This window comes from Salvelinus fontinalis, chromosome 39 (assembly GCF_029448725.1).
Source record: "Salvelinus fontinalis isolate EN_2023a chromosome 39, ASM2944872v1, whole genome shotgun sequence".
Taxonomy (NCBI): Eukaryota; Metazoa; Chordata; class Actinopteri; order Salmoniformes; family Salmonidae; genus Salvelinus; species Salvelinus fontinalis.
In genome coordinates this window covers 4,973,253-4,998,345 of record NC_074703.1, presented here as the reverse complement: position 1 = coordinate 4,998,345, position 25,093 = coordinate 4,973,253, and the positions used below count along the sequence as shown (strand labels likewise).

General features: G+C 45.0%; 1 protein-coding gene across 15 annotated transcripts in view; it reads right to left on the bottom strand.

The window, feature by feature from the left end:
* The window catches only part of LOC129838810 (ATP-binding cassette sub-family C member 9-like), a 70,198-nt gene extending 53,149 nt beyond the window's left edge, over positions 1-17,049 (bottom strand). For 6 of the 15 annotated variants that reach the window (XR_008756901.1, XR_008756900.1, XR_008756903.1 and 3 more), the window contains exons 1-9: positions 16,547-17,048; positions 15,740-15,781; positions 14,428-14,602; positions 9,220-9,361; positions 8,240-8,361; positions 7,860-8,026; positions 7,471-7,606; positions 7,181-7,287; positions 2,134-2,319 (exon numbers count right to left, since the gene is read on the bottom strand). Coding sequence is in view for 10 of the 15 variants with exons in the window: in XM_055906018.1 (XP_055761993.1) it covers positions 2,134-2,319; positions 7,181-7,287; positions 7,471-7,606; positions 7,860-8,026; positions 8,240-8,361; positions 9,220-9,361; positions 14,428-14,578 (1,011 nt within the window). In the remaining 5 variants the exon portion in view is untranslated. Of the gene's footprint in view, positions 1-2,133; positions 2,320-7,180; positions 7,288-7,470; positions 7,607-7,859; positions 8,027-8,239; positions 8,362-9,219; positions 9,429-14,427; positions 14,603-15,739; positions 15,782-16,546 lie in introns of those variants that run through there. The other 9 variants (XM_055906011.1, XM_055906015.1, XM_055906017.1 and 6 more) reach the window with 4 other exon arrangements.
* Positions 17,050-25,093: the final 8,044 nt, after the last annotated feature.

Here is a 25,093-nt window from a genome sequence, read left to right as displayed (position 1 = left end):
CCCGTCACTACCCAGACCCCGTCACTAACCAGACCATGTCACACACAGAAGGACAGAGAGTGAGAGAGTGTGAGATGAGTGAGGAATTTTCCATGTCACTCAGAAATGCACGCCTGCAGTACTTCAGCCTAAACTCTCTGTTCCTCTGTTCAGCCCTCTAACATGATGCTCTACTTTAGAGAGACGTTCCTCTGTTCAGTCCTCTGACATGATGCTCTACTTTAGAGAGACGTTCCTCTGTTCAGTCCTCTGACATGATGCTCTACTTTAGAGAGACGTTCCTCTGTTCAGTCCTCTAACATGATGCTCTACTTTAGAGAGACGTTCCTCTGTTCAGCCCTCTACCATGATGCTCTACTTTAGAGAGACGTTCCTCTGTTCAGTCCTCTGACATGATGCTCTACTTTAGAGAGACGTTCCTCTGTTCAGTCCTCTAACATGATGCTCTACTTTAGAGAGACGTTCCTCTGTTCAGTCCTCTAACATGATGCTCTACTAGTTAATCAGTTCAGTCCTCTGACATGATGCTCTACTTCAGTTCATCAGTTCAGTCCTCTGACATGATGCTCTACTTCAGTTCATCAGTTAAGTCCTCTGACATGATGCTCTACTAGTTCATCAGTTCAGTCCTCTAACATGATGCTCTACTTCAGTTCATCAGTTCAGTCCTCTACCATGATGCTCTACTTCAGTTCATCAGTTCAGTCCTCTAACATGATGCTCTACTAGTTCATCAGTTCAGTTCTCTAACATGATGCTCTACTTCAGTTCATCAGTTCAGTCCTCTAACATGATGCTCTACTAGTTCATCAGTTCAGTCCTCTACCATGATGCTCTACTTCAGTTCATCAGTTCAGTCCTCTGACATGATGCTCTACTTCAGTTCATCAGTTCAGTCCTCTAACATGATGCTCTACTTCAGTTCATCAGTTCAGTCCTCTACCATGATGCTCTACTTCAGTTCATCAGTTCAGTCCTCTGACATGATGCTCTACTTCAGTTCATCAGTTCAGTCCTCTAACATGATGCTCTACTTCAGTTCATCAGTTCAGTCCTCTACCATGATGCTCTACTTCAGTTCATCAGTTCAGCCCTCTAACATGATGCTCTACTTCAGTTCATCAGTTCAGTCCTCTACCATGATGCTCTACTTCAGTTCATCAGTTCAGCCCTCTGACATGATGCTCTACTTCAGTTCATCAGTTCAGTCCTCTAACATGATGCTGCTGACTCCCCACAGGTCCCAGGATAGTTTATTTCTGTGTCCTAAATGGATTTCTGGTGCACCTTTAACAGTTAGTTAAGCAAAGTGTGTGTGTGTGTGTGTGTGTGTGTGTGTGTGTGTGTGTGTGTGTGTGTGTGTGTGTGTGTGTGTGTGTTCGTGTGTGTGCATGTGCGTGTGTGTGTGAGCGTGTTTCTGTATCTGTGTGTGTGTGAGGGTGTGAAATATGCTGTGTGATCATTTGTGTCTATAATATAATTGGTCTACTGGGGGTGACGTGGTGGCTAGGACAGGGACAGGGTTGGGAACAATGGCGCTGTCGACGCCTCGTGACATCACAGAGGAAGTGAGTCATCATGAGAAGACGAGCAGACCACCCTGCTGCGCCCTCATGGCGGTACGATGTCGATGACACAACCCACAGCGTCAGACAGTGAGCTAACTATATAATAAACAATTTGTCTCTATGGAGCTAACTAGCCAACAGTCAAAACAACATGGAGGAATGTGTCACACAAACAAGACGTCTGCTGTATCAAATTGAATCACTTGAATGAGCCGTAATGGACGGGACATAAGAACATAGGAGGGATGAACAGTAATTATGGTACCAGGAGCAGAGTTATGGGCTGATGGGAACAGTAACTATGGTACCAGGAGCAGAGTTATGGGCCGATGGGAACAGTAACTATGGTACCAGGAGCAGAGTTATGGGCCGATGAGAACAGTAACTATGGTACCAGGAGCAGAGTTATGGGCCGATGGGAACAGTAATTATGGTACCAGGAGCAGAGTTATGGGCCGATGGGAACAGTAACTATGGTACCAGGAGCAGAGTTATGGGCCGATGAGAACAGTAACTATGGTACCAGGAGCAGAGTTATGGGCCGATGGGAACAGTAATTACACACCACACTCCCTTCCTTGACGGGCTTTTTGTTGAGATGTTCGACGATGCCATAGATGCAGAGCGGCCCGGCGAAGCCCAGCAGATCCGCCAGGTAACGGAAGGTACTGCTGAGGAGGATGGGTCGGCCAAACGCCCGGTACATAGAACGCCAGATGGATGGAGCCTTCTCTGGGTCCTCGGCATTCTGCTAGGAGGGGGAGGGGACAGGGATGGAAGGGTTACAATTACACAGGAGAGTTCCACTACAATGAATCTCAGAGTGAAGATGAGACTACCTGATTACAGAGTCTGGTTCGCGAGACTACATTATAAAGGACCGTCTTTAGAGATATATTCAAACCTATCCTGGGCTTGACATGTGTATAGGATACAAGTGTAATATATCTAACACACAACGTTTTAACTGTAGAGAATCTGATCAGAATGTTCTAATTAAATCAAAGCAGGGATCCATTGAATGGTATGTCACTAAACGGGTGATCCATTGTATTATCAGGATAACTGTTTTCTATCCTCTAGATCATGTATTATCAGGATAACTGTTTTCTATTCTCTAGATCATGTATTATCAGGATAACTGTTTTCTATCCTCTAGATCATGTATTATCAGGATAACTGTTTTCTATCCTCTAGATCATGTATTATCAGGATAACTGTTTTCTATCCTCTAGATCATGTATTATCAGGATAACTGTTTTCTATCCTCTAGATCATGTATTATCAGGATAACTGTTTTCTATCCTCTAGATCATGTATTATCAGGATAACTGTTTTCTATCCTCTAGATTATGTATTATCAGGATAACTGTTTTCTATCCTCAAGATCATGTATTATCAGGATAACTGTTTTCTATCCTCTAGATCACATATGTCAGAGTCAAGGCCCGCGGGCCACATCCGGCCCGCGAGAAGGTTTTTTACGGCCCCTGGGATGATCTTGATTTATTATTAGAACCGGCCCGCAGACCGCAGCAAGCCGGCAGCCCGCAGATCTTTTACACGCACCAATACTACATTTCCCACAATGCAACGGTGACGCACCGAGCAGTAGGCTGCTTCATTTCAATATTTATTGGCACAGCAGTCGTCAGCATCACAGTAAAATTAACTTTCAGATACCCATTAAAAATGGCAAAACGGAAGGTGGACACTGAGAACCGGGGGTTTCAAACAAGGTGGGAGTCGGAGTATATGTTCACGGAGGTAGCTGGAAAACCTGTGTGTCTTCTGTGTGGAGAAAGTGTGGCGGTACTGAAAGAGTATAATCTGAGACGACATTATGAAACGAAACACGCCGACAAAAACAAGAATATGGACATGGAACAAAGGCTACAAAAGGCAGAGGAATTAAAACGAGGCCTCAAATCTCGACAGGCTCTGTTCAAAAAAGCCAAATCACAAGGCCAGGCTGCTGTCAATGCCAGTTTTATTTTGGCAGAAGAGATCGCTAAATCAGCCCGGCCATTTACGGAGGGGGATTTCATCAAAAACTGCATGATTAAAGTTTGTGACGAAGTTTGCCCAGAAAAAAGGTAACTCTTTTTAAATGTGAGTCTGAGCAGAAACACCATTGCCGAGAGAGTAGACCAGTTGTCCATCAATCTAAAAGAGCAGCTTGTGAAAAAGGGAAAAGATTTCATTGCATATTCCTTGGCTGTGGATGAGAGCACCGACATTTCTGACATTGCCCAGTTGTCAATTTTCATCCGCGGAGTGGACTCCAGCCTAAGCGTGACAGAGGAGTTTTTGGCTTTACGTCCTATGCATGGCACAACTACGGGGCATGATTTGTATGAAGAGGTGTCAAGATGTGTAAATGAGATGGAGCTGCCTTGGGAAAAACTCGTGGGTTTGACAACCGACGGAGCACCTGCGATGTGTGGACACAGGAGCGGACTGGTGGCGAAGATACGGGAAAAGATGCAAGAGGAAAACGCGACAGGTGAGCTGACAGCTTATCATTGTATCATACACCAGGAAGCGTTGTGCGGTAAAGCCTTGAAAATGGAGCATGTAATGAGCATCATCACGCGCACAGTTAACTTTATCAGAGCCAAAGGTTTGAATCACCGCCAGTTCAAGGCATTTCTGACGGAGTTAGAAACGGAGCATGGTGATTTGCCTTATCACACAGAGGTGCGATGGCTAAGCCAGGGAAAGGTGCTTCAAAGATGTTTCGAGCTTCGTGAGGAGATTTGTCTGTTCTTGGACAGCAAAGGGAAAGACACAACACAACTCCGAGACGAAATGTTTCTGTGTGAAATGGCTTTTCTGTGTGACATTACGAGTCATCTGAATGCAATGAACTTGCAGCTGCAGGGTCGGGATCATGTCATCTCTGATATGTACAGTACAGTGAAGGCATTTAAAACCAAACTGACTCTGTGGGAGACGCAGATGCGGAAAGAAAATTTGAGCCACTTTCCCAGCTGCCAGACCATGAAAGAGAAGCTCTCTACCAGTGCGTTCCCGAGCGCACAGTTGGCTGATAAAATAGGTATGCTTGCCGCTGACTTTCGACGCCGATTTGCTGACTTTGAAGCACAAAAAAGCAGGTTGGAACTGCTCGGTAACCCATTTGCTGTTGACGTGGAAAGCTCACCACCAAACCTCCAAATGGAGTTGATTGACCTCCAATGCAATGATGCACTGAGGGCAAAATATGCGGCAGTGGGTGCTGCGGAGTTCGCCCGTTTCCTCCCCGACACAATGCCCCAGCTGCGCATCCAGGCTGCTCAAACGTTGTCTATGTTTGGCAGCACATACCTGTGTGAACAACTGTTTTCTTTGATGAACCTGAACAAAACATCACACAGAAGTCGACTTACTGCTGAACACCTCCACTCAATTCTGAGGATTTCCTCAGCTCAGAGCCTTACCCCGAACATTGATGAACTTGTGGAAAAGATGGGACACCACCAAGTATCACCCTCAACCTCAAACAAGTGAACATTACTGTGCAATCACATATTTAGAGTTTTTACTCAGTTCAAGTTTAAAAGTTAAAGTTTAATATTTGTTTTCACTGCATGTTACTTCTCCTTAAACAAAGTGTTGTTTTTGATTAATAGATTTTTGCACTTTATTTTATTGTATTTCAATCCAATTATATTTTAAAAATATTTCAGTTGAGTGGATGATAGAAAATTGCTATTATTGTTTTTTTCTTTGAAGTAAATTTAGCCCACTTTTGCTAAAATAGAAAATATAGGCTACTGATGGTGCCTTGAATACCGGTTTCTTTCATTTAATGTTCATGTTATGGGGATTTTTATATAAAGGAAATTTGTCTTTTGTGTCTGTTGAAAATTAAAGATTACTGACAGAGCCATAAGAAAATATTGCTTTATTTATCTGATCATATTGGAATATATTTGTTAGGTTTTCAGTAGGTTCAATTAGGTTCACTAGACTATATGCGTCATTTAAAATTTTTTCAATGAACATTCGAACAGTCCGGCCCTCGGCTTGTAGCTAAATTTTTTATTTGGCCCTCCGTCCATTTGACTTTGACACCCCTGCTCTAGATCATGTATTATCAGGATAACTGTTTTCTATCCCTCTAGATCATGTATTATCAGGATAACTGTTTTCTATCCTCTAGATCATGTATTATCAGGATAACTGTTTTCTATCCTCTAGATCATGTATTATCAGGATAACTGTTTTCTATCCTCTAGATCATGTATTATCAGGATAACTGTTTTCTATCCCTCTAGATCATGTATTATCAAGATAACTGTTTTCTATCCTCTAGATCATGTATTATCAGGATAACTGTTTTCTATCCTCTAGATCATGTATTATCAGGATAACTGTTTTCTATCCTCTAGATCATGTATTATCAGGATAACTGTTTTCTATCCCTCTAGATCATGCATTATCAGGATAACTGTTTTCTATCCTCTAGATCATGTATTATCAGGATAACTGTTTTCTATCCTCTAGATCATGTATTACCAGGATAACTGTTTTCTATCCTCTAGATCATGTATTATCAGGATAACTGTTTTCTATCCTGTAGATAGTGTTTTCTCTTCTTTCAGTCTCCATGTCTGCTCCGCACAGACCGGACATGTTTAAGCAGGAGCGCAATAGATTATGATCATTGCAGTTAATTACCATGTTATCTGTACTAAACTGTGTAGAAAATTGGCCTGTTGGAATGTACAACTCCCTACTACATTGCACAGCTCAGGCTTGATCTGATTTATCTCTACAGAAACTGCACATCGAACTCACAGAGAGGAAAAAAACTAACTAAATGGAATTCAAATTTTTTAACGGGCGTCAAGCAATTAGTTGTTTAAAAAAACGAATGTCGGTTTGAAATGTCGGTTAATCGCTCAGCATTACTGGGGATCCATTGAATGGTATGTCACTGCACTGGGGATCAATTGAATGGTATGTCATTGCACTGGGGATCCATTGAATGGTATGTCATTGCACTGGGGATCCATTGAATGGTATGTCACTGCACTGGGGATCCATTGAATGGTATGTCACTGCACTGGGGATTCATTGAATGGTATGTCACTGCACTGGGGATCCATTGAATGGTATGTCACTGCACTGGGGATCCATTGAATGGTATGTCACTGCACTGGGGATCCATTGAATGGTATGTCACTGCACTGGGGATCCATTGAATGGTATGTCACTGCACTGGGGATCCATTGAATGGTATGTCACTGCACTGGGGATCCATTGAATGGTATGTCACTGCACTGGGGATCCATTGAATGGTATGTCACTGCACTGGGGATTCATTGAATGGTATGTCTCTGCACTGGGGATCCATTGAATGGTATGTCACTGCACTGGGGATCCATTGAATGGTATGTCACTGCACTGGGGATCCATTGAATGGTATGTCACTGCACTGGGGATCCATTGAATGGTATGTCACTGCACTGGGGATCCATTGAATGGTATGTCACTGCACTGGGGATCCATTGAATGGTATGTCACTGCACTGGGGATCAATTGAATGGTATGTCACTGTCAGAAGTAGAATATGAAACTCTGTCGCTCCCTCCTCCACTCACCCTCTGATCCTCGTAGGCGTCTTTGAGCTTCAGGTAGTTGGTGAGGGCTCTCATGGCGATGGGGAGCTTGCCTATCTTCTTCAGCTCAATGGGTCTTTTATGGGCTCCTGTGATCAAGCCATCAATCCATCAAAATAATTGTACATCAATCAAAGTCCTTTTTTTACATCAGCAGCTGTCACAAAGTACTTTACAGATACCCAGCCTAAACCCCAAAGAGCAATCATTGCAGAAGCTGAAGAACAGTGGCCAGGAAAAACACCTGGAAGGAAGGAACGTAGGAAACTAACCTATAATCAGGGGGTTCATCCACCAGTATGTGGCCTTGGAGAGGAGGTTGACGAAGGGCTGGAGGAACCTCACTCCCAGGTCCTGAAGGTCCTCTGGAGGCTTTACCTTCTGGGGGTTGGCGAAGAACACGTACCTCTGCACGGACACCAGGACACAAAGACAGAGAAAGACACACACACACACCAGGACACAAAGACAGAGAAAGACACACACACACACACCAGGTAAAAAAGTAAAAAGCCAACAGGAGCTGAAATAAAGACCAAGCATCTGCTATCAGATCACATCAGTACACCACATCACATCCTCCTCTTCCTTCTTCTCTTTATATAGAGCCTGTATGACCCCTGACCCAGGAAGCAGTCAGTCCACCAGTACTCTAACTCACCCTGACCCTGATGACGTTGATCTCTACAGCCATGAGGAGTCCGTACAGAACGACCAGCAGGGCTGTGATACAGAACCGCAGGTGCAGCACTCCAACACCGTACTCTGCAAACTTCCACAGCTTGATGGACTTGGTGATGAACGCCAGAACCCAGTAGATAAACAGAGCTGAGGAAGAGGGAGGTTGGTCACTTAGTGCACTACTTTTCCCAGAGATGTATTACAAGTGTACTTTATTATGTACAGCAGAACGGTTCATGTGTAGCTAACTGTGTTTGGGCCATCTGCCAGCCTCTAAACTACTGCACCAAAGGGAGGCTAATTCAGCTCTAATTCAGCATTTGGAGTAATGAATGCACTGGTGGTATCATTTTGACTCACCCAGCAGTAGTTTGGGGAAGTTGGAGGTTTCTATGTTGTGGTAGTACACCACAGATGTAGTGGCTGCTATGAACCCCATAAACGCTGGCATGAAGAGGTGGAGGTGGTTGGTGTCCATCTGTCTGAAAGGATAGAGAGACAGGAGATTGCATCAATATTCAAAGAAACAAAGTCACTTTGCAACGTATCTCTGGTTTATAGGTTGACATTGTATTCAGTCTCATACAGTTAACCCAGTGGCATTCAAACTTTTTCACCAGGATTTCTGGGGACCCCATTTTTTGCAATAATTTATCACAACCCCAAATCTAATGACACTGAAAATCAGTACATTTCCATTTTTACATCAACAAATAACCTTCTTTTCAAATGAAAAGAAACCAATAAATACATTTACTCAATACAATTATATTTTTCAAATGATCCTTCTCAAAAACATTTGTATATTGTACCATACAATAATCGGTACTCTTAATTTTTTGCCCCTCCCCCCCAAAAATGTAAATATATTTGTATCAAATGTTGGGCGACACTGAAACTGTTCATGGAAGGAAGCTGCTAGCTTCAGCCACTAAATCAGCACGTGGTGCATTCAACAGGTTTAGATGCAGGGTTTGTGATGCATCAGACGATGGCTCCGATCATAGCTTTGTGTTACTGCAGCATTTTGGAGGATCTTATTGGTTGCAGTCTGGGTAAACGGGAGAGTGGGGTTATTTTGAGGGACAGTGGTTTCATTTTTCTATAAACATTGGTCTGGAGGGAAGCAAGGAAATTCAATAGTTCACTGCACCAGAAACTTGGGAGCCATTCATTTTAGGATACAACAATGACAGAGAGGAATAGCACTTCTTCTGTAATCTCAGCAATGCAGAACAAAATCTCATGTGAACACTGGCTTCTGACCAGCTACTAATGTTTCGTTTTCCACAGTAGACTACCTCTTTGGTAACAGGAAGTAGTTTCAGGGGGGTTCTTACTTGTTGGAGACGATTCCCTCAGCGATCTCACAGACGTGGACAAACAGCAGAGTGAAGGTGAGGATCCAGCGCAGGTTGTGTCCAGGGAAGTGGAGCCAGGTGTTATGGTGGATCTGAACCTTAGAGCTCTGACTGCCCCAGCCTAGAGGGAGGGAAGTGGAGCCAGGTGTTATGGTGGATCTGAACCTTAGAGCTCTGACTGCCCCAGCCTAGGAGAACACACACACTCAGATAAGCAGGAACATAAGCACACACGCGTAAGAACGCATGCACGGACATGCAAACACACAGTGTTGGGCAGTAACGTAATCCACAAGTAATCCAAGTAATGACGTTACTCATTTTGAGTAATCCAAAGGATTACATTAATGATAACTGTATTTGTCATGTAATCTGTGATCAGTAACAGATGACGTCAACAGGGAAACACAGCAGTTCATTCTAAAGCACTCTGCATTATTAAGGTGTTCCTGACAAACGATGAAAGTCATGGATGTTCTGGGTGACTCTTGGATAATGCAGGCAACTTTGGCAAGTGCCCTCAATGGTCAACTGTTTGTATTCCTTTAAGTCTAATGATCAACGTTAACTGTTTGTACATCTTTAAATATAATGGTCAAAGCAAACACTCAGAACATACAGTAACAGAGAAACAGCGCCTCTTCAACCTCAGGAGGCTGAAGAAATTTGGCTTGTCACCTAAAACACTCACAAACTTTTACAGATGCATAATTGAGAGCATCCTGTCGGGCTGTATCACCGCCTGGTACGGCAACTGCTCCGCACACAACCGTAAGGCTCTCCAGAGGGTAGTGAGGTCTGCACAACGCATCACCGGGGGCAAACTACCTGCCCTCCAGGACACCTACACCCCCCGATGTCACAGGAAGGCCAAAAAGATCATCAAGGACAACAACCACTCGAGCCACTGCCTGTTCACCCCGCTAACATCCAGAAGGCGAGGTCAGTACAGGTGCATCAAAGCAGGGACCGAGAAACTGAAAAACAGCTTCTATCTCAAGGCCATCAGACTGTTAAACAGACATCACTAACATTGAGTGACTGCTGCCAACATACTGACTCAAATCTCTAGCCACTTTAATAATAAAAAATTGGATGTAATAAATGTATCACTAGTCACTTTAAACAATGCCACTTTATATAATGTTTACATACCCTACATTACTCATCTCATATGTATATACTGTACTCTATACCATCTACTGCATCTAGCCTATGCCGTTCGGCTATCGCTCATCCATATATTTATATGTACATATTCTTATTCATTCCTTTACACATGTGTGTATAAGGTAGTTGTTGTTAAATTGTTATGTTACTTGTTAGATATTACTGCACGGTCTGAACTAGAAGCACAAGCATTTCGCTACACTCGCATTAACATCTGCTAACCATGTGTATGTGACCAATACAATTTGATTTGATTTGAAATGAAAAACACACACACAAAGATTTGACCAGGAAGCATCAGTTAATGTTTTCCTCAGGGACTGGGCTGCTAGTCAGAGCCATTCCCATTAAGCAGATGAGCAACAGACACACCCAGTCAGTTTCCCCAGAGTAGGCCTTCTTGAACAACACAACAATAGATTGTTATCAATAAACGTTGCGTTAAGGTGCAGAACGTTGGATTTGTCTGCTGGGGGGCAGGGAGGCCCCCACTCCGCTAAAAACATTGACAACTGCGTGCCATTTTCAAGGATTTGCCAACTAAATGTTACCAACTAAATTTGGTTGTAATAGGATCACCTATTAATTTTAGATTATTCCATGCAAAGAAAATGTGCACATTTAGCTCCATATTATAGTTGCACAGCCAGTAACTGAATGCTTCTCACCATCAGTAAACATAGCTGATGTCATTTCATTTCATACCACCCTGCATACCACTGCTGGCTTGCTTCTGAAGCTAAGCAGGGTTGGTCCTGGTCAGTCCCTGGATGGGAGACCAGATGCTGCTGGAAGTGGTGTTGGAGGGCCAGTAGGAGGCACTCTTTCCTCTGGTCTAAAAAAATATCCCAATGCCCCAGGGCAGTGATTGGGGACACTGACCTGTGTAGGGTGCCGTCTTTCGGATGGGACGTTAAACGGGTGTCCTGACTCTCTGAGGTCATTAAAGATCCCATGGCACTTATCGTAAGAGTAGGGGTGTTAACCCCGGTGTCCTGGCTAAATTCCCAATCTGGCCCTCAAACCATCATGGTCACCTAATAATCCCCAGTTTACAATTGGCTCATTCATCCCCCCTCCTCTCCCCTGTAACTATTCCCCAGGTCGTTGCTGCAAATGAGAATGTGTTCTCAGTCAACTTACCTGGTAAAATAACGGTAAAATAAAATTAAAAATAAATAAATAAAATAAATAGGCTACAGTACGTGAGGGTAGCATATCGATTGGGCATGTAGCTAACTATCTAAGGAAACGACGTGTGTTTTTAGCTTGCGTCATCAGAGAAGGCTTTTGGAAAGAGCTTGAAATCGGCAAGTAGCCTATATTTTGAGTCTAAAATCGTCCTGGTGAAGTTATCTGTCTGACACTCATCGCTACATCTGGCAAGCAAATCAAACAATATTCAGAGATAATTACCTAGCTAATTTATCCACGTAAAGTTAGCTGTTAGCTAGCCAAATTGATGTGATTGGGGAAATTACACGATAAGAGAGTGATGCTGAGAGTCAGATTTTTCACTTTAAAATGTATGTCAAACAAAAAACAATGATTGCCAAGTTGAACAAACCATACCCTTATATGCACAAGGACTACTTTTAACAACTTCCACTGAACATTTTACAAGAACACATTTACACCAGTGCAGATGCAAAGTTTGGTAACAGAATAATGGCTTGTGCTGTCGGTGTCGTCATTCTGTTACCAAGTTTTGCATCTGACCTGTTCTTCAAGAAAATATGTTTTCTCACAGTCCCACAACAATTTAGAGACCACAATCCCACAGTCCCACAGCTCTCCTAATCAGTTAGATAAAGTCTGGGCCAGAGCCAGGAGTCTAACCAGCTGTTCTGTGGTCTGGGGAAAGCTGCTTTATGTTGACCGGTGAAAATGAGACTGACAGCCAGCAGATCAATGAAGAACACATTTTTTTTATTTGACTAGGCAAGTCAGTTAAGAACAAATTCTTATTTTCAATGACGGCCTAGGAACAGTGGGTTAACTGCCTTGTTCAGGGGCAGAACGACAGATTTTTACCTTGTCAGCTCGGGGGAATCGATATAGCAGCTTTTCGGTTACTAGTCCAACGCTCTAACCACCAGGCTACCTGCCACCCCACATACAGACCAGTGCTGAATGTCTGACACAAGATCAATCATAGGGCTTTACACAGAGTTTCCTATCTTCTACACAGGACTGTGAGTCTGTAACAGTGGGATTGATTAAACCCAGTCTGTGGTCAGTAGGCGTTATGCTAGCTTCAAGGCTTTATCTGAACGGTGAGACTGAAAGCTCAGAAAGAATGAAAAGTAGCTTGTATACAGTGCAGCATCTTAATACTGCTTTCTGTTGGTGAAGCATGTGTGGGGGATGACAGTAGCTTGTATACAGTGCAGCATGTTAATACTGCTTTCTGTTGGTGAAGCATGTGTGGGGGATGACAGTAGCTTGAATACAGTGCAGCATCTTAATACTGCTTTCTGTTGGTGAAGCATGTGTGGGGGATGACAGTAGCTTGTATACATTGCAGCATCTTAATACTGCTTTCTGTTGGTGAAGCATGTGTGGGGGATGACAGTAGCTTGAATATAGTGCAGCATCTTAATACTGCTTTCTGTTGGTGAAGCATGTGTGGGGGATGACAGTAGCTTGAATACAGTGCAGCATCTTAATACTGCTTTCTGTTGGTGAAGCATGTGTGGGGGATGACAGTAGCTTGAATACAGTGCAGCATCTTAATACTGCTTTCTGTTGGTGAAGCATGTGTGGGGGATGACAGTAGCTTGAATACAGTGCAGCATCTTAATACTGCTTTCTGTTGGTGAAGCATGTGTGGGGGATGAAAGGACTGTTACCAAAGGCATCATTGAATCATGTTGCTTTGGGATTGTCACGCACACACCCACATTATCACCCACACAAACACAAACACAGACCATCAGAGCTAAAGCAATTCTATCCCTTTCTGACCCATTCTGTCCCCTTCTGAGCCTGTTCTGTCCCCTTCTGAGCCTGTTCTGTCCCCTTCTGAGCCTGTTCTGTCCCCTTCTGAGCCTGTTCTGTCCCCTTCTGAGCCTGTTCTGTCCCCTCCTGAGCCTGTTCTGTCCCCTTCTGAGCCTGTTCTGTCCCCTTCTGAGCCTGTTCTGTCCCCTTCTGAGCCTGTTCTGTCCCCTTCTGAGCCTGTTCTGTCCCCTTCTGATCCTGTTCTGTCCCCTTCTGAGCCTGTTCTGTCCCCTTCTGAGCCTGTTCTGTCCCCTTCTGAGTCTGTTCTGTCCCCTTTTGCGCCTGTTCTGTCCCCTTCTGAGCCTGTTCTGTCCCCTTCTGAGTCTGTTCTGTCCCCTTCTGAGCCTGTTCTGTCCCCTTCTGAGCCTGTTCTGTCCCCTTCTGATCCTGTTCTGTCCCCTTCTGAGCCTGTTCTGTCCCCTTCTGAGCCTGTTCTGTCCCCTTCTGAGCCTGTTCTGTCCCCTTCTGATCCTGTTCTGTCCCCTTCTGATCCTGTTCTGTCCCCTTCTGAGCCTGTTCTGTCCCCTTCTGAGCCTGTTCTGTCCCCTTCTGAGCCTGTTCTGTCCCCTTCTGAGCCTGTTCTGTCCCCTTCTGATCCTGTTCTGTCCCCTTCTGAGCCTGTTCTGTCCCCTTCTGATCCTGTTCTGACCCCTTCTGAGCCTGTTCTGTCCCCTTCTGAGCCTGTTCTGTCCCCTTCTGAGCCTGTTCTGTCCCCTTCTGAGCCTGTTCTGTCCCCTTCTGAGCCTGTTCTGTCCCCTTCTGAGCCTGTTCTGTCCCCTTCTGAGCCTGTTCTGTCCCCTTCTGATCCTGTTCTGTCCCCTTCTGAGCCCGTTCTGTCCCCTTCTGATCCTATTCTGTCCCCTTCTGAGCCCGTTGTGTTCCCTTCTGATCCTATTCTGTCCCTGTTTCTGTTAAACCTTTAGAGATCAGTGTTCTGTGTGATCTCTAGGATTAAAGGTGGTCACACACACACACACACACATCATGAAGGTAAAGGACGTTGCATGGTCCACGTACCAATGAAGAGGATGGGGAAGGTGATGAAGAGCAGGAAGACGTGAGGGACCAGGTTGAGGGCGTCCACGAAGCAGCCATTGTTCAACATCCCCGTATCCACATTGTAGGCATTCTTGGTCACATTGTTGCCACAGAACGACAAGCCAGCCATGCCACCTTATTGGTCCAGAGAAGCCTGGGGGGAGGATCCAAGCCACAAAACTGTCAGTCAAGTCAAGAGCATCAGCTAGTCTAGTGGCTGGACAATGGAGAAGTAAACAATGAAAGTGGTCTAGCCGTAATGCTCTTTTAAAGGTGAATCAGCTTTTAAAAAACACAGGATACATTAGTAAGACTAAAGTGCTTTTCATGATTCAAATAACATTAGCCAACGGATATGGTGCTTTCAATATAGAGACTCTTTATGTAGTGTTGTGGCGTCTCTCTTGTCTGATGTGTGTTTTGTCCTATTTTGTTTAATATATATATATATTTTTTTTTAAATCCCAGCCCCCGTCCCCGCAGGAGGCCTTTTGGTGTGCCGTCATTGTAAATAATAATTTGTTCTTAACTGGCTTGCCTAGTTAAATAAAGGTTAAGTAAAAAATAAACAATGCTTAGAGAGTTTACATGGATCAATAATCATTAAAGGGAGGAATGCACCATACTATTTCCCAAGACATGACTTTCTCTAATGTAATTTGTGTTAATGCCTTTCCTTGACAACAGAGACCTCACTAACCTCTGTTGACATGGTTGACAACACTGACAGTAACAGCAGTGCACTGTTATTCACCTGCCTACACCAATTCTTCAAGGCACAACACTGGCACCACAAGTCAAACTGGAATATCTTACTGCACAAATATACCTCTGCTTTATTCTGTTTTTCAGGACATGAAATGATGGTACACCTTGATAAGGAATGATCTGGTCTGATGATAGAGAAGGTTGCGGTTTAGTCTAGAGAACCATTACTGACATCCAAGAGCTGCTCATCTTATTCCTGACCAATCTAAAAGTCCTGTTGGCTCTCAACATAATGGAGCCAATCACAGGAAATAATTAAAGAAATGTTGCCAAACCATGTTAAAATTCATAGGTTTAATATTTATATAGGGATTTTATACAAACTGCATATTATACAGGTAGTTGTCCAATTGAAGCTGGAAAGTAGTTTCCCGACAGTTATTCTGAAAAGAACTCAACACCTCTCACAAGAAAGTCGTTTTCAGACCTCTCCTATGAGTTATATGACCCTGTAGCTGAACACATGGCACAACATAGCAGACACGGCCACAACAGAATAATAATAGAGATCAATGTGGCTTACCTCAGAGAAGTGTCCTTATTGACGCGGTTTCATTCAGGTCGGCTGGTTTTGGGAGACAGTAACCACACAGCATATATTGGAGGTGGTTATTTTTAGCCTTTTAGCGCGTCGGCTGGCCATACTGCTCTCCGCTATCGGATTTCAAAACTTGACCAAGTCTGGTGAGGCAAGCTTCCCTTGCCGCTAGGTTCCAGCACCAATCATGTGGTGGGGTAAGGTACATGTGTAGGAATGGTAGGCATACTGTATGTAGCAGGCTACAACGCAAGGGTGCGGTTTTATTAAACAGATTCATATTTTTAAGAGGGTTACATTTTATAGGCAAAGGCTTCAGTAAATATTCGCATATTTTTTTATGAACACACAAACTGTATTCTGTGACTGAATATATATATACGCATTGTCCATATAGTTTATACTTGGAATTGACATGTCTCCTACAAGGACATGGGAGGACCTTGGATAGGCAAGTCTACAACTGACCTCTAGGCTACAATTCTATTGTTAGGCGCAATGAACCAGTAGCCTACTGATGTAAACGGCCAGCAGGTACAACGATGAATCAGACCTATATGTGAAGTAAGCACTTGTCATTGATCTTAGGAATGTGCAATTATTGTTGGCAAAAAAAATCGTGTTCTATACTAATCATTGTATCATTTGGAACCGTTTCATATCTCGAGGTGCGCGGTTTACAGATGACAAGGGGTACACAATCATGTGACATGACAATGTGTGAATATTATCACCAGACCGAGTCAAATTAAATAAATATTAGGCTTTCTGAAACCTCTCCGCATTACTTACCCCTATCTACGGCTCCGCTGTGTTCAGTCAGTTTTTTAGACGCGTCCTGTTATGGGATGTCTTGTGTTGTCCGGTCATTGATTTTCTCCTGGTGAGATTTGTGAAATGATCCAATGGAGGACGCTGCCGTTCTGAAGCGAATTCATTCGTTCCATTAGAACTGCGCTCGCATCATCAGTAGCAGCATCGTGTGATTTTTGCGTCCACTCCTACACGGTGGACAGACGTGGCTTTCTGCAGAAATATCACCCAGACAGATGAGTGCATAAAAACAGTATCCCGTTATTTAGGTCACCTAAAAAAAACGGGAGCGATCACTTAACGGTTGTGTTTTATTCCGCCGTTTTACACAAATGATGTAGGCAAACGTTTCTGACAGTTCTGTTCTCGTTAATAAGGTCAAATAAAACGTATATTGGTAATAAATGATGGATGGATCACGTTCCCATTACGTTGACAGACATAAAGCAACCAACAGCAGCAAATATGAATTTAGGTCGTTGCATGTGACAATATGCAGATGTAAGCTACAGTGTGGAATGATGTAATAGCCTACATACACTAGGCTACACAGTGACCATGTTTCCTCATCAATGAATGATTGATTTCTCCTGATTAAGATCACTGATTGAGCAGACTATTGTTTGCAGACAACACTTGCTCGCTGTCTCCTACATAGGCCTCTGGTTCATGGCTATTCACTATTATGCCAGTTGCCATGATCGGCCTTTCCATAATGCTTCATCATAACAGTGTTATTAAATGGTCATAGATGACCATGTCTTACCCTGGGCACTGACAGCAATGTGTTATGACTGCTCCCCTAATTAAACGGAAACCTGATTCTGACACAAACACACGTAGCTGATATGAGTCGGTCATGGTTGCTCAGGGTCGCGGTTGCTCATGGTCACGTGATGATGTAGTTCAAAATCAGTGTCGGCCCAAGCAAATTTCCTCTTGGTCTAACGGTCAAGATGTTGCTTTCTCCAGCGGTAGACCAAGGAATGATTTCATTAGAGTATCTATGGATCTCCCCCTATCTGCACCTGTAGCCAATGACATAACACCTTATTGACGTCTGACTGAACCAAAAAGTACAACTTTTGTAGTACAACCCGTAGTGTGTGTGTGTGTGTGTGTGTGTGTGTGTGTGTGTGTGTGTGTGTGTGTGTGTGTGTGTGTGTGTGTGTGTGTGTGTGTGTGTGTGTGTGTGTGTGTGTGTGTGTGTGTGTGTGTGTGTGTGTGTGACCCTCTACCCCTGTTTGTTTGAATGAAAGCTCCTCTGGTTTTTAAGGAGGATTAAGAGATACACGTCTGCTGTATCTTGGAAAGCTTTTCATCTGATTTCAAAGAAATATATTCTACATTTCCCCCAGAGAGATTATAGTCCGTTATCCATTTAATAGAAGGATGGAGGATCTTTGAGGATGTGCTTGTTCTGCTTTGTTTTGATGGTGTGTCAGTATCACTCTGTCTGGATCAGGTAGAAACCCCTGGTGGAGTATTAGGCCGTTATTAGAAAGGTCCTCTCACTCTCAATAGGTGGTCTTTTCATAAAGCTTTTAAAAGGTCGGCTAAGTGCAGGAGATTCATCGGATGGGCGCTGGCTGCCGTTTGGGATGCACCAGGTGATTCATCTCTGATTTTGCTTTGATCTCTGGTGGGGAATACCTTCATCAGTGGTTTCCTACCTGCTGGTGATAATGCTTTAGCATGCACAGCAGCACACACAGGCTGGATTGTAATTACTGATCTCTGTGGTGGTCCAATTCAATGAGAATAACCAAGAGAAAAAGTCATTAGGAACGCACAAATTAATTATACTCATCTCAACAACCCGGAAAGAGTTTGATGGGTCATTTCTCATTTTCTTACTGTGTGTGTGTGTGTGTGTGTGTGTGTGTGTGTGTGTGTGTGTGTGTGTGTGTGTGTGTGTGTGTGTGTGTGTGTGTGTGTGTGTGTGTGTGTGTGTGTGTGTGTGTGTGTGTGTGTGTGTGTGTGTGTGTCTGTGTCAGAGGAGGCTGGTGGGAGGAGTTATATGAAGACAGGCTCATTGTAATAGCTGGAATGGAATCAATGGAATGGTACCAAACACATCAACCACATGGAAAACAATGTGTTTGACTCTTCCATGACTCCATTCCAGTCATTACAATGAGCCCATCCTCCTATAGCTCCTCCTACCTGCCGCCTCTGGTGTGTGTGTGTCTGGGCATCTCTCTCTCTCTCTCTCTCTGTGTGTGTGTGTGTGTGTGTGTGTGTGTGTGTGTGTGTGTGTGTGTGTGTGCCTCAATATTATTCTCCACCTACAGTACACTGTATGCATAAATATACAGGTAACTGCCAAAATAAAGGAAACTCTAAACACAGTAAATGTGGGATACAACATATATTGAAAGCAGGTGCTTCCACACAGGTGTGGTTCCTGATTTAATGATTCAATTAACATCCCATCATGCCTAGGGTTATGTATTTTTTATACAGCTCAGTGATTTTGAAAGAGGGGTCTCAAAGGAGCATAGGGGGTCCGCCCCTTTTTTTCAGTTTTCACCTAAAATGACATACCCAATTCTAACTGCCTGTAGCTCAGGCCCTGAAGCAAGGACATGCATATTCTTGATACCATTTGAAAGGAAACACTTTGAAGGTTGTGGAAATGTGAAAGGAATGTAGGAGAATATAACACATTAGATCTGGTAAAAGATCATCCAAAGAAACAAAAAACAGTTTTGTTGCATTTTTTTTGTACCATCATCTTTGAAATACAAGAGAAAGGCCATAATGTATTATTCCAGGTGCAATTTACATTTGGGCCACTAGATGGCAGCAGTGTATGTGCAAAGTTTATACTGATCCAATGAACCATTGTATATCTGTTCAAAAGGTTGTATCAAGACTGCCCAAATGTGCCTAATTGGTTAATTAATAACTTTTCAAGTTCAAAACTGTGCACTCTCCTCAAACAATAGCATGGTATTCTTTTACTGTAATAGCTACTGTAAATTGGACAGTAAAGTTAGATTAACAAGAATTTAAGCTTTCTGCCAATATCAGATATGTCTATGTCCTGGGGAATTTTCTTGTTACTTACAACCTCATGCTAATCGCATTAGCCTATGTTAGCTCAACCGTCCAGTGGGTGGGACACCGATCTGTAGAGATCCTTATAAGAGGTTAAAGAGTGTGTGTGTGTGTGTGTGTGTGTGTGTATGTGTGTGTGTGTGTGTGTGTGTGTGTGTGTGTGTGTGTGTGTGTGTGTGTGTGTGTGTGTGTGTGTGTGTGTGTGTGTGTGTGTGTGTGTGTGTGTCAGTCACCAGATCTCAACCCAATTGAACCCAATTGATCCCAACCCAGATTCTGGAGTGGTTCCTCATACACCACCATAAACAAAATATCAAATGATGGAATTTCTCGTGGAAGAATTGTAGAATCAAGGTGCACTGAAGCTGTTCTGGCGGCCCAACACCCTATTAAGACGTTTTTTTGTTGGTGTTTCCTTTATTTTGTCAGTTACCTGTAGGTTTGTCTGGTCATTGTAATATCTGCTCACACAGTTGGGTTTGTGCAGCAGTGGTACTCTAGTCTTCTCTGTCCTCTGGGCCTGTGTGACTTCATCTGCACTCTGCATCGACTGCTCTCTGTCTTTCCTTGGCACTCAATTGATTAATTCATGTTATTGTTGAGAATCTGATGAATTCACTATTGATTAAAGACCAGAATGGAAACAACCATACACAGGCTCTGAAGAAAGACAGTAAATGAAGACCTCCCTGTTGTAGAGCGGCAGCAGCACATGGCCTGTCTGGTGCCTGGACCTGGACATGGGACTGGAGTTGTTGCGTATCTGAGATAAAGAACACATCCCTGGGGGACAGCCAGGTCAGAGGACAGGGTGGAGGGTGGCCCAGCACCATGAGAACTGTGCCGGGGGCGTGTGTGTCAGTGTGTGTGAGGAGGAAGAGAGGGTGTGTGGGAGTGTATTGCGAGGCCTCAGGGGTGGGTTGGGGGCGGCACGGGGAGTGTGTGACAGCGTCGAGGGACAGCGTTCAGAGTCAGATGGAGGTTCACATCTCCCTGCGTTTCCCTGGAGACAGTTGAAGGGGATCTCTGACCCTTGACCCCTAACCCGTCAGAGGAAGTAATGCAGTTAGACACTGTGTGTGTGTGAGACACATAGAGGCTGGAATGAGGTGATGGGGACAGGGATTGGAGGAGGTGTGGAGTGGTGGAAGAGGGGTAATGAGGTCAGTTTGAGTTATTTGAGAAACTTCCAGATTCTCATTGCCGGAGGGCTGTGTTGGGAATTGATGCTCCCAACACGTATGCTGCTACGGTGGTGAGTGCGTCATCCACAGGACACTTAAGGAAGCTGTGAAGCTGTGAAAGCCCACATCCTCCCGCTCTCTCTCTCTCTCTTACTCTCTCAGCCTTTCTCACCCTCTCTCTCTCTCTCTCTCTCTCTCTCTCTCTCTCTCTCTCTCTCAGCCTTTCTCACCCTTTCTCTCTCTCTCTCTCTCTCTCTCTCTCTCTCAGCCTTTCTCACCCTTTCTCTCTCTCTCTCTCTCTCTCTCTCTCTCTCTCTCTCTCTCTCTCTCAGCCTTTCTCACCCTTTCTCTCTCTCTCTCTCTCTTTCTCTCTCTCAGCCTTTCTCACCCTTTCTCTCTCTCTCTCTCTCTCTCTCTCTCTCTCTCTCTCTCTCTCTCTCTCTCTCTCTCTCTCTCTCTCTCTCTCTCTCTTTCTCTCTCTCAGCCTTTCTCACCCTTTCTCTCTCTCTCTCTCTCTCTCTCTCACTCTCTCTTTGTCTCGCTCTCTATTTCTCTGTCTTTCTCTCTCTCTTTCTCTCCTTCTCTCCCGCTCTCTCTCTCTCTCTCTTTTTCTCTCTCTCACTCCAAAGACAAACAAATCATCCTTAAGTAATGCGATGATGCATAAACATTGTTGTCTCATAGTGTTGTGGTATGAAGGACATGATATGAATCATCTGCTAAGGGTAAGTTAAGGCACGTACCACCTACACACACATCTAGAACGATCACATATCAAACTCTAGTTCACCTGAGTTCACCTTTGTCTCGCCCATATCTGTGTGAGATCAGAAAACAGTGATGTGCATTACAGGTTTCCATGGTAATGCTGCATGGCATAGGGGCAGAGGGGGATCTCTGGGATAGAGGAGGGTCTGTGGTGGTGTTCTCTGGTGTTCTCTGGCTCCCAGCGTGAGAAAGTTGAGCTGGGGGCCGTAGGGGCGTCTGTGGTGCTCCAGAGCAGGAAGTGAGACCCCAGGACCATTCTACTTCCAGTGTTCCACTCCCCCGTACCGTACAACAAAAGTACACCCCCCATAATCCTGTCTGTTATAACATGGATGCATGCTATCATGATTTGGAGAGAGCTGGTATCTCTCTTTCTTTATTTTTCATGTTTTTTCCACCAGATCCTTATCCCTTCTCTCTCCATTTTCTATCTCTCTGAGAGCCCCCTCTCTCTCTCTCTCTCTCTCTTTTTCTCTCTCTATATCTTTCTCCCTCCCCCTTCCTTCCTTCCTTCCTCCCTTCCTTCCTCACTTTCTCCCTTCCTCCCTCCTCCAGTGTGGCCAGTAGATTATCTCCCTAGTCCAGCTCCAACAGCAGACCCAGAGGAACAGAGAGAGTCTGTTTACCTTTCAATGGTATGACTGGAGTCACACACACATCTCTCCCCCTGTGGTAACTTCAGCAGTGACATTCAGAAATCATCTCACAGATGTCCTTGCATAAACACACAGATGTCCTTGCATAAACACACAGACGTGACATTAACCCGATGTTATGCGAACACAACTCTATTTAACACTACCCACTACCACTACTATAGTCTTTCTGTAGATTCCTATTTATTATAGAGAATAGAAGGTCAGGTGCAGGCATGCCTGTGTAGTCTATGTGGAGTTGTGGATGTGTGTATATTACATGACACAGATGAGCAAGGCGTTTGAAACAAATTGTATGCAATGTGCTATAGCTGGCATATGTGGAACTGGACCTCCTGATGAGGACATGTCTACCACAGCAGCCTGCTGAGGGGAGGACGGCTGAGACAGTGGACCATGGCCCTCCTGATGAGGACATGTCTACCACAGCAGCCTGCTGAGGGGAGGACGGCTGAGACAGTGGACCATGGCCCTCCTGATGAGGACATGTCTACCACAGCAGCCTGCTGAGGGGAGGACGGCTGGGACAGTGGACCATGGCCCTCCTGATGAGGACATGTCTACCACAGTAGCCTGCTGAGGGGAGGACGGCTGGGACAGTGGACCATGGCCCTCCTGATGAGGACATGTCTACCACAGCAGCCTTCTGAGGGGAGGACGGTTGGGACACGGCTGGGACAGTGGACCATGGCCCTCCTGATGAGGACATGTCTACCACAGCAGCCTGCTGAGGGGAGGACGGCTGGGACAGTGGACCATGGCCCTCCTGATGAGGACATGTCTATCACAGCAGCCTGCTGAGGGGAGGACGGCTGGGACAGTGGACCATGGCCCTCCTGATGAGGACATGTCTACCACAGCAGCCTGCTGAGGGGAGGACGGCTGGGACAGTGGACCATGGCCCTCCTGATGAGGACATGTCTACCACAGTAGCCTGCTGAGGGGAGGATGGCTTATAATAATGATGCCATTCCACTGATTCCACTCCAGTCATTACCACGAGCCCGTTCTCCCCAATTAAGGTGCCACCAACCTGCTGTGATGTCTATGGCATCCAGGCTAGCTCTGTCCTCAGGAAGAGGGCTGCTGTTGTCAAGTGTGGTTTACTGCACTATGAAGAGAGTTACATACTGGACTGTAAAAACAATCACAAGTCATACAGTTACTGCAACCACACACTGATTGTCCCTTTAATTTAGAGTGAGAACTTTTAAAACAAGCTTTTACTGTCACCTACTGGTCAACTCTAACAGTGACACACACACTCACACACAAACACACACACAAATGGAAAAGAACATGGAGTCAGTGCCAAACTACCAAGCCATAGCAGTAATATCCTGAGGGCTGCCAGTTGGGGAACCTTGTTCAGTAATGTTCTGAGGGAAGCCAGTTGGGGAACCCTGTACAGTAATGTTCTGAGGGAAGCCAGTTGGGGATCCCTGTTCAGTAATATCCTGAGGGAAGCCAGTTGGGGAACCTTGTTCAGTAATATCCTGAGGGAAGCCAGTTGGGGAACCCTGTTCAGTAATCTCATGAGGGCTGCCAGTTGGGGAACCCTGTTCAGTAATATTCTGAGGGAAGCCAGTTGGGGAACCCTGTTCAGTAATATCCTGAGGGAAGCCAGTTGGGGAACCCTGTTCAGTAATATCCTGAGGGAAGCCAGTTGGGGAACCCTGTTCAGTAATATCCTGAGGGATGCCAGTTGGGGAACCCTGTTCAGTAATATCCTGAGGGCCGCCAGTTGGGGAACCCTGTTCAGTAATATCCTGAGGGACGCCAGTTGGGGAACCCTGTTCAGTAATGTTCTGAGGAAAGCCAGTTGGGGATCCCTGTTCAGTAATATCCTGAGGGAAGCCAGTTGGGGAACCCTGTTCAGTAATCTCCTGAGGGAAGCCAGTTGGGGAACCCTGTTCAGTAATATCCTGAGGGAAGCCAGTTGGGGGACCCTGTTCAGTAATATCCTGAGGGAAGCCAGTTGGGGAACCCTGTTCAGTAATATCCTGAGGGAAGCCAGTTGGGGAACCCTGTTCAGTAATATCCAGGACTGATAGGAAATTAAAACTGCAAATGGTCAGGTGGAGGATTTCTATGGTTTGCTGGAAGTGCACTGAGCAACTCAGTGATTCACATTCAGTTGACTTTTCTTAAGCAGAGCCTGACAAGCATCTGGCAGTTTCCAGGATTGTCAGTAATAGCTGGAGTTGTTAGGAAATGGAAAGTGAAAATGGTCTGTTTGGGGGACTAGGGACCTTCCCCGGTTGGCTTCGTGGACTAGGGACCTTCCCCTGTTGGCTTGGTGGACTAGGGACCTTCCCCTGTTGGCTTGGTGGACTAGGGACCATCGACAGTCATTCCCTCTCCCTATTCCATCCACAGTCCTCCCCTCTCCCTATTCCATCAACAGTCCTCCCCTCTCCCTATTCCATCGCCAGTCCTCCCCTCTCCCTATTCCATCGACAGTCCTCCCCTCTCCCTATTCCACCGACAGTCCTCCCCTCTCCCTATTCCATCGACAGTCCTCCCCTCTCCCTATTCCATCGACAGTCCTCCCCTCTCCCTATTCCATCGACAGTCCTCCCCTCTCCCTATTCCATTGACAGTCCTCCCCTCTCCATATTCCATCGACAGTCTTCCCCTCTCCCTATTCCATTGACAGTCCTCCCCTCTCCCTATTCCATAGACAGTCCTGCTCTCTCCCTATTCCATCGACAGTCCTCCCCTCACCCTATTCCATCGACAGTCCTCCCACTCTCCCTATTCCATCGACAGTCTTCCCCTCTCCCTAGTCCATCGACAGTCTTCCCCTCTCCCTAGTCCATCGACAGTCCTCTCCCTCTCCCTATTCTATCGAC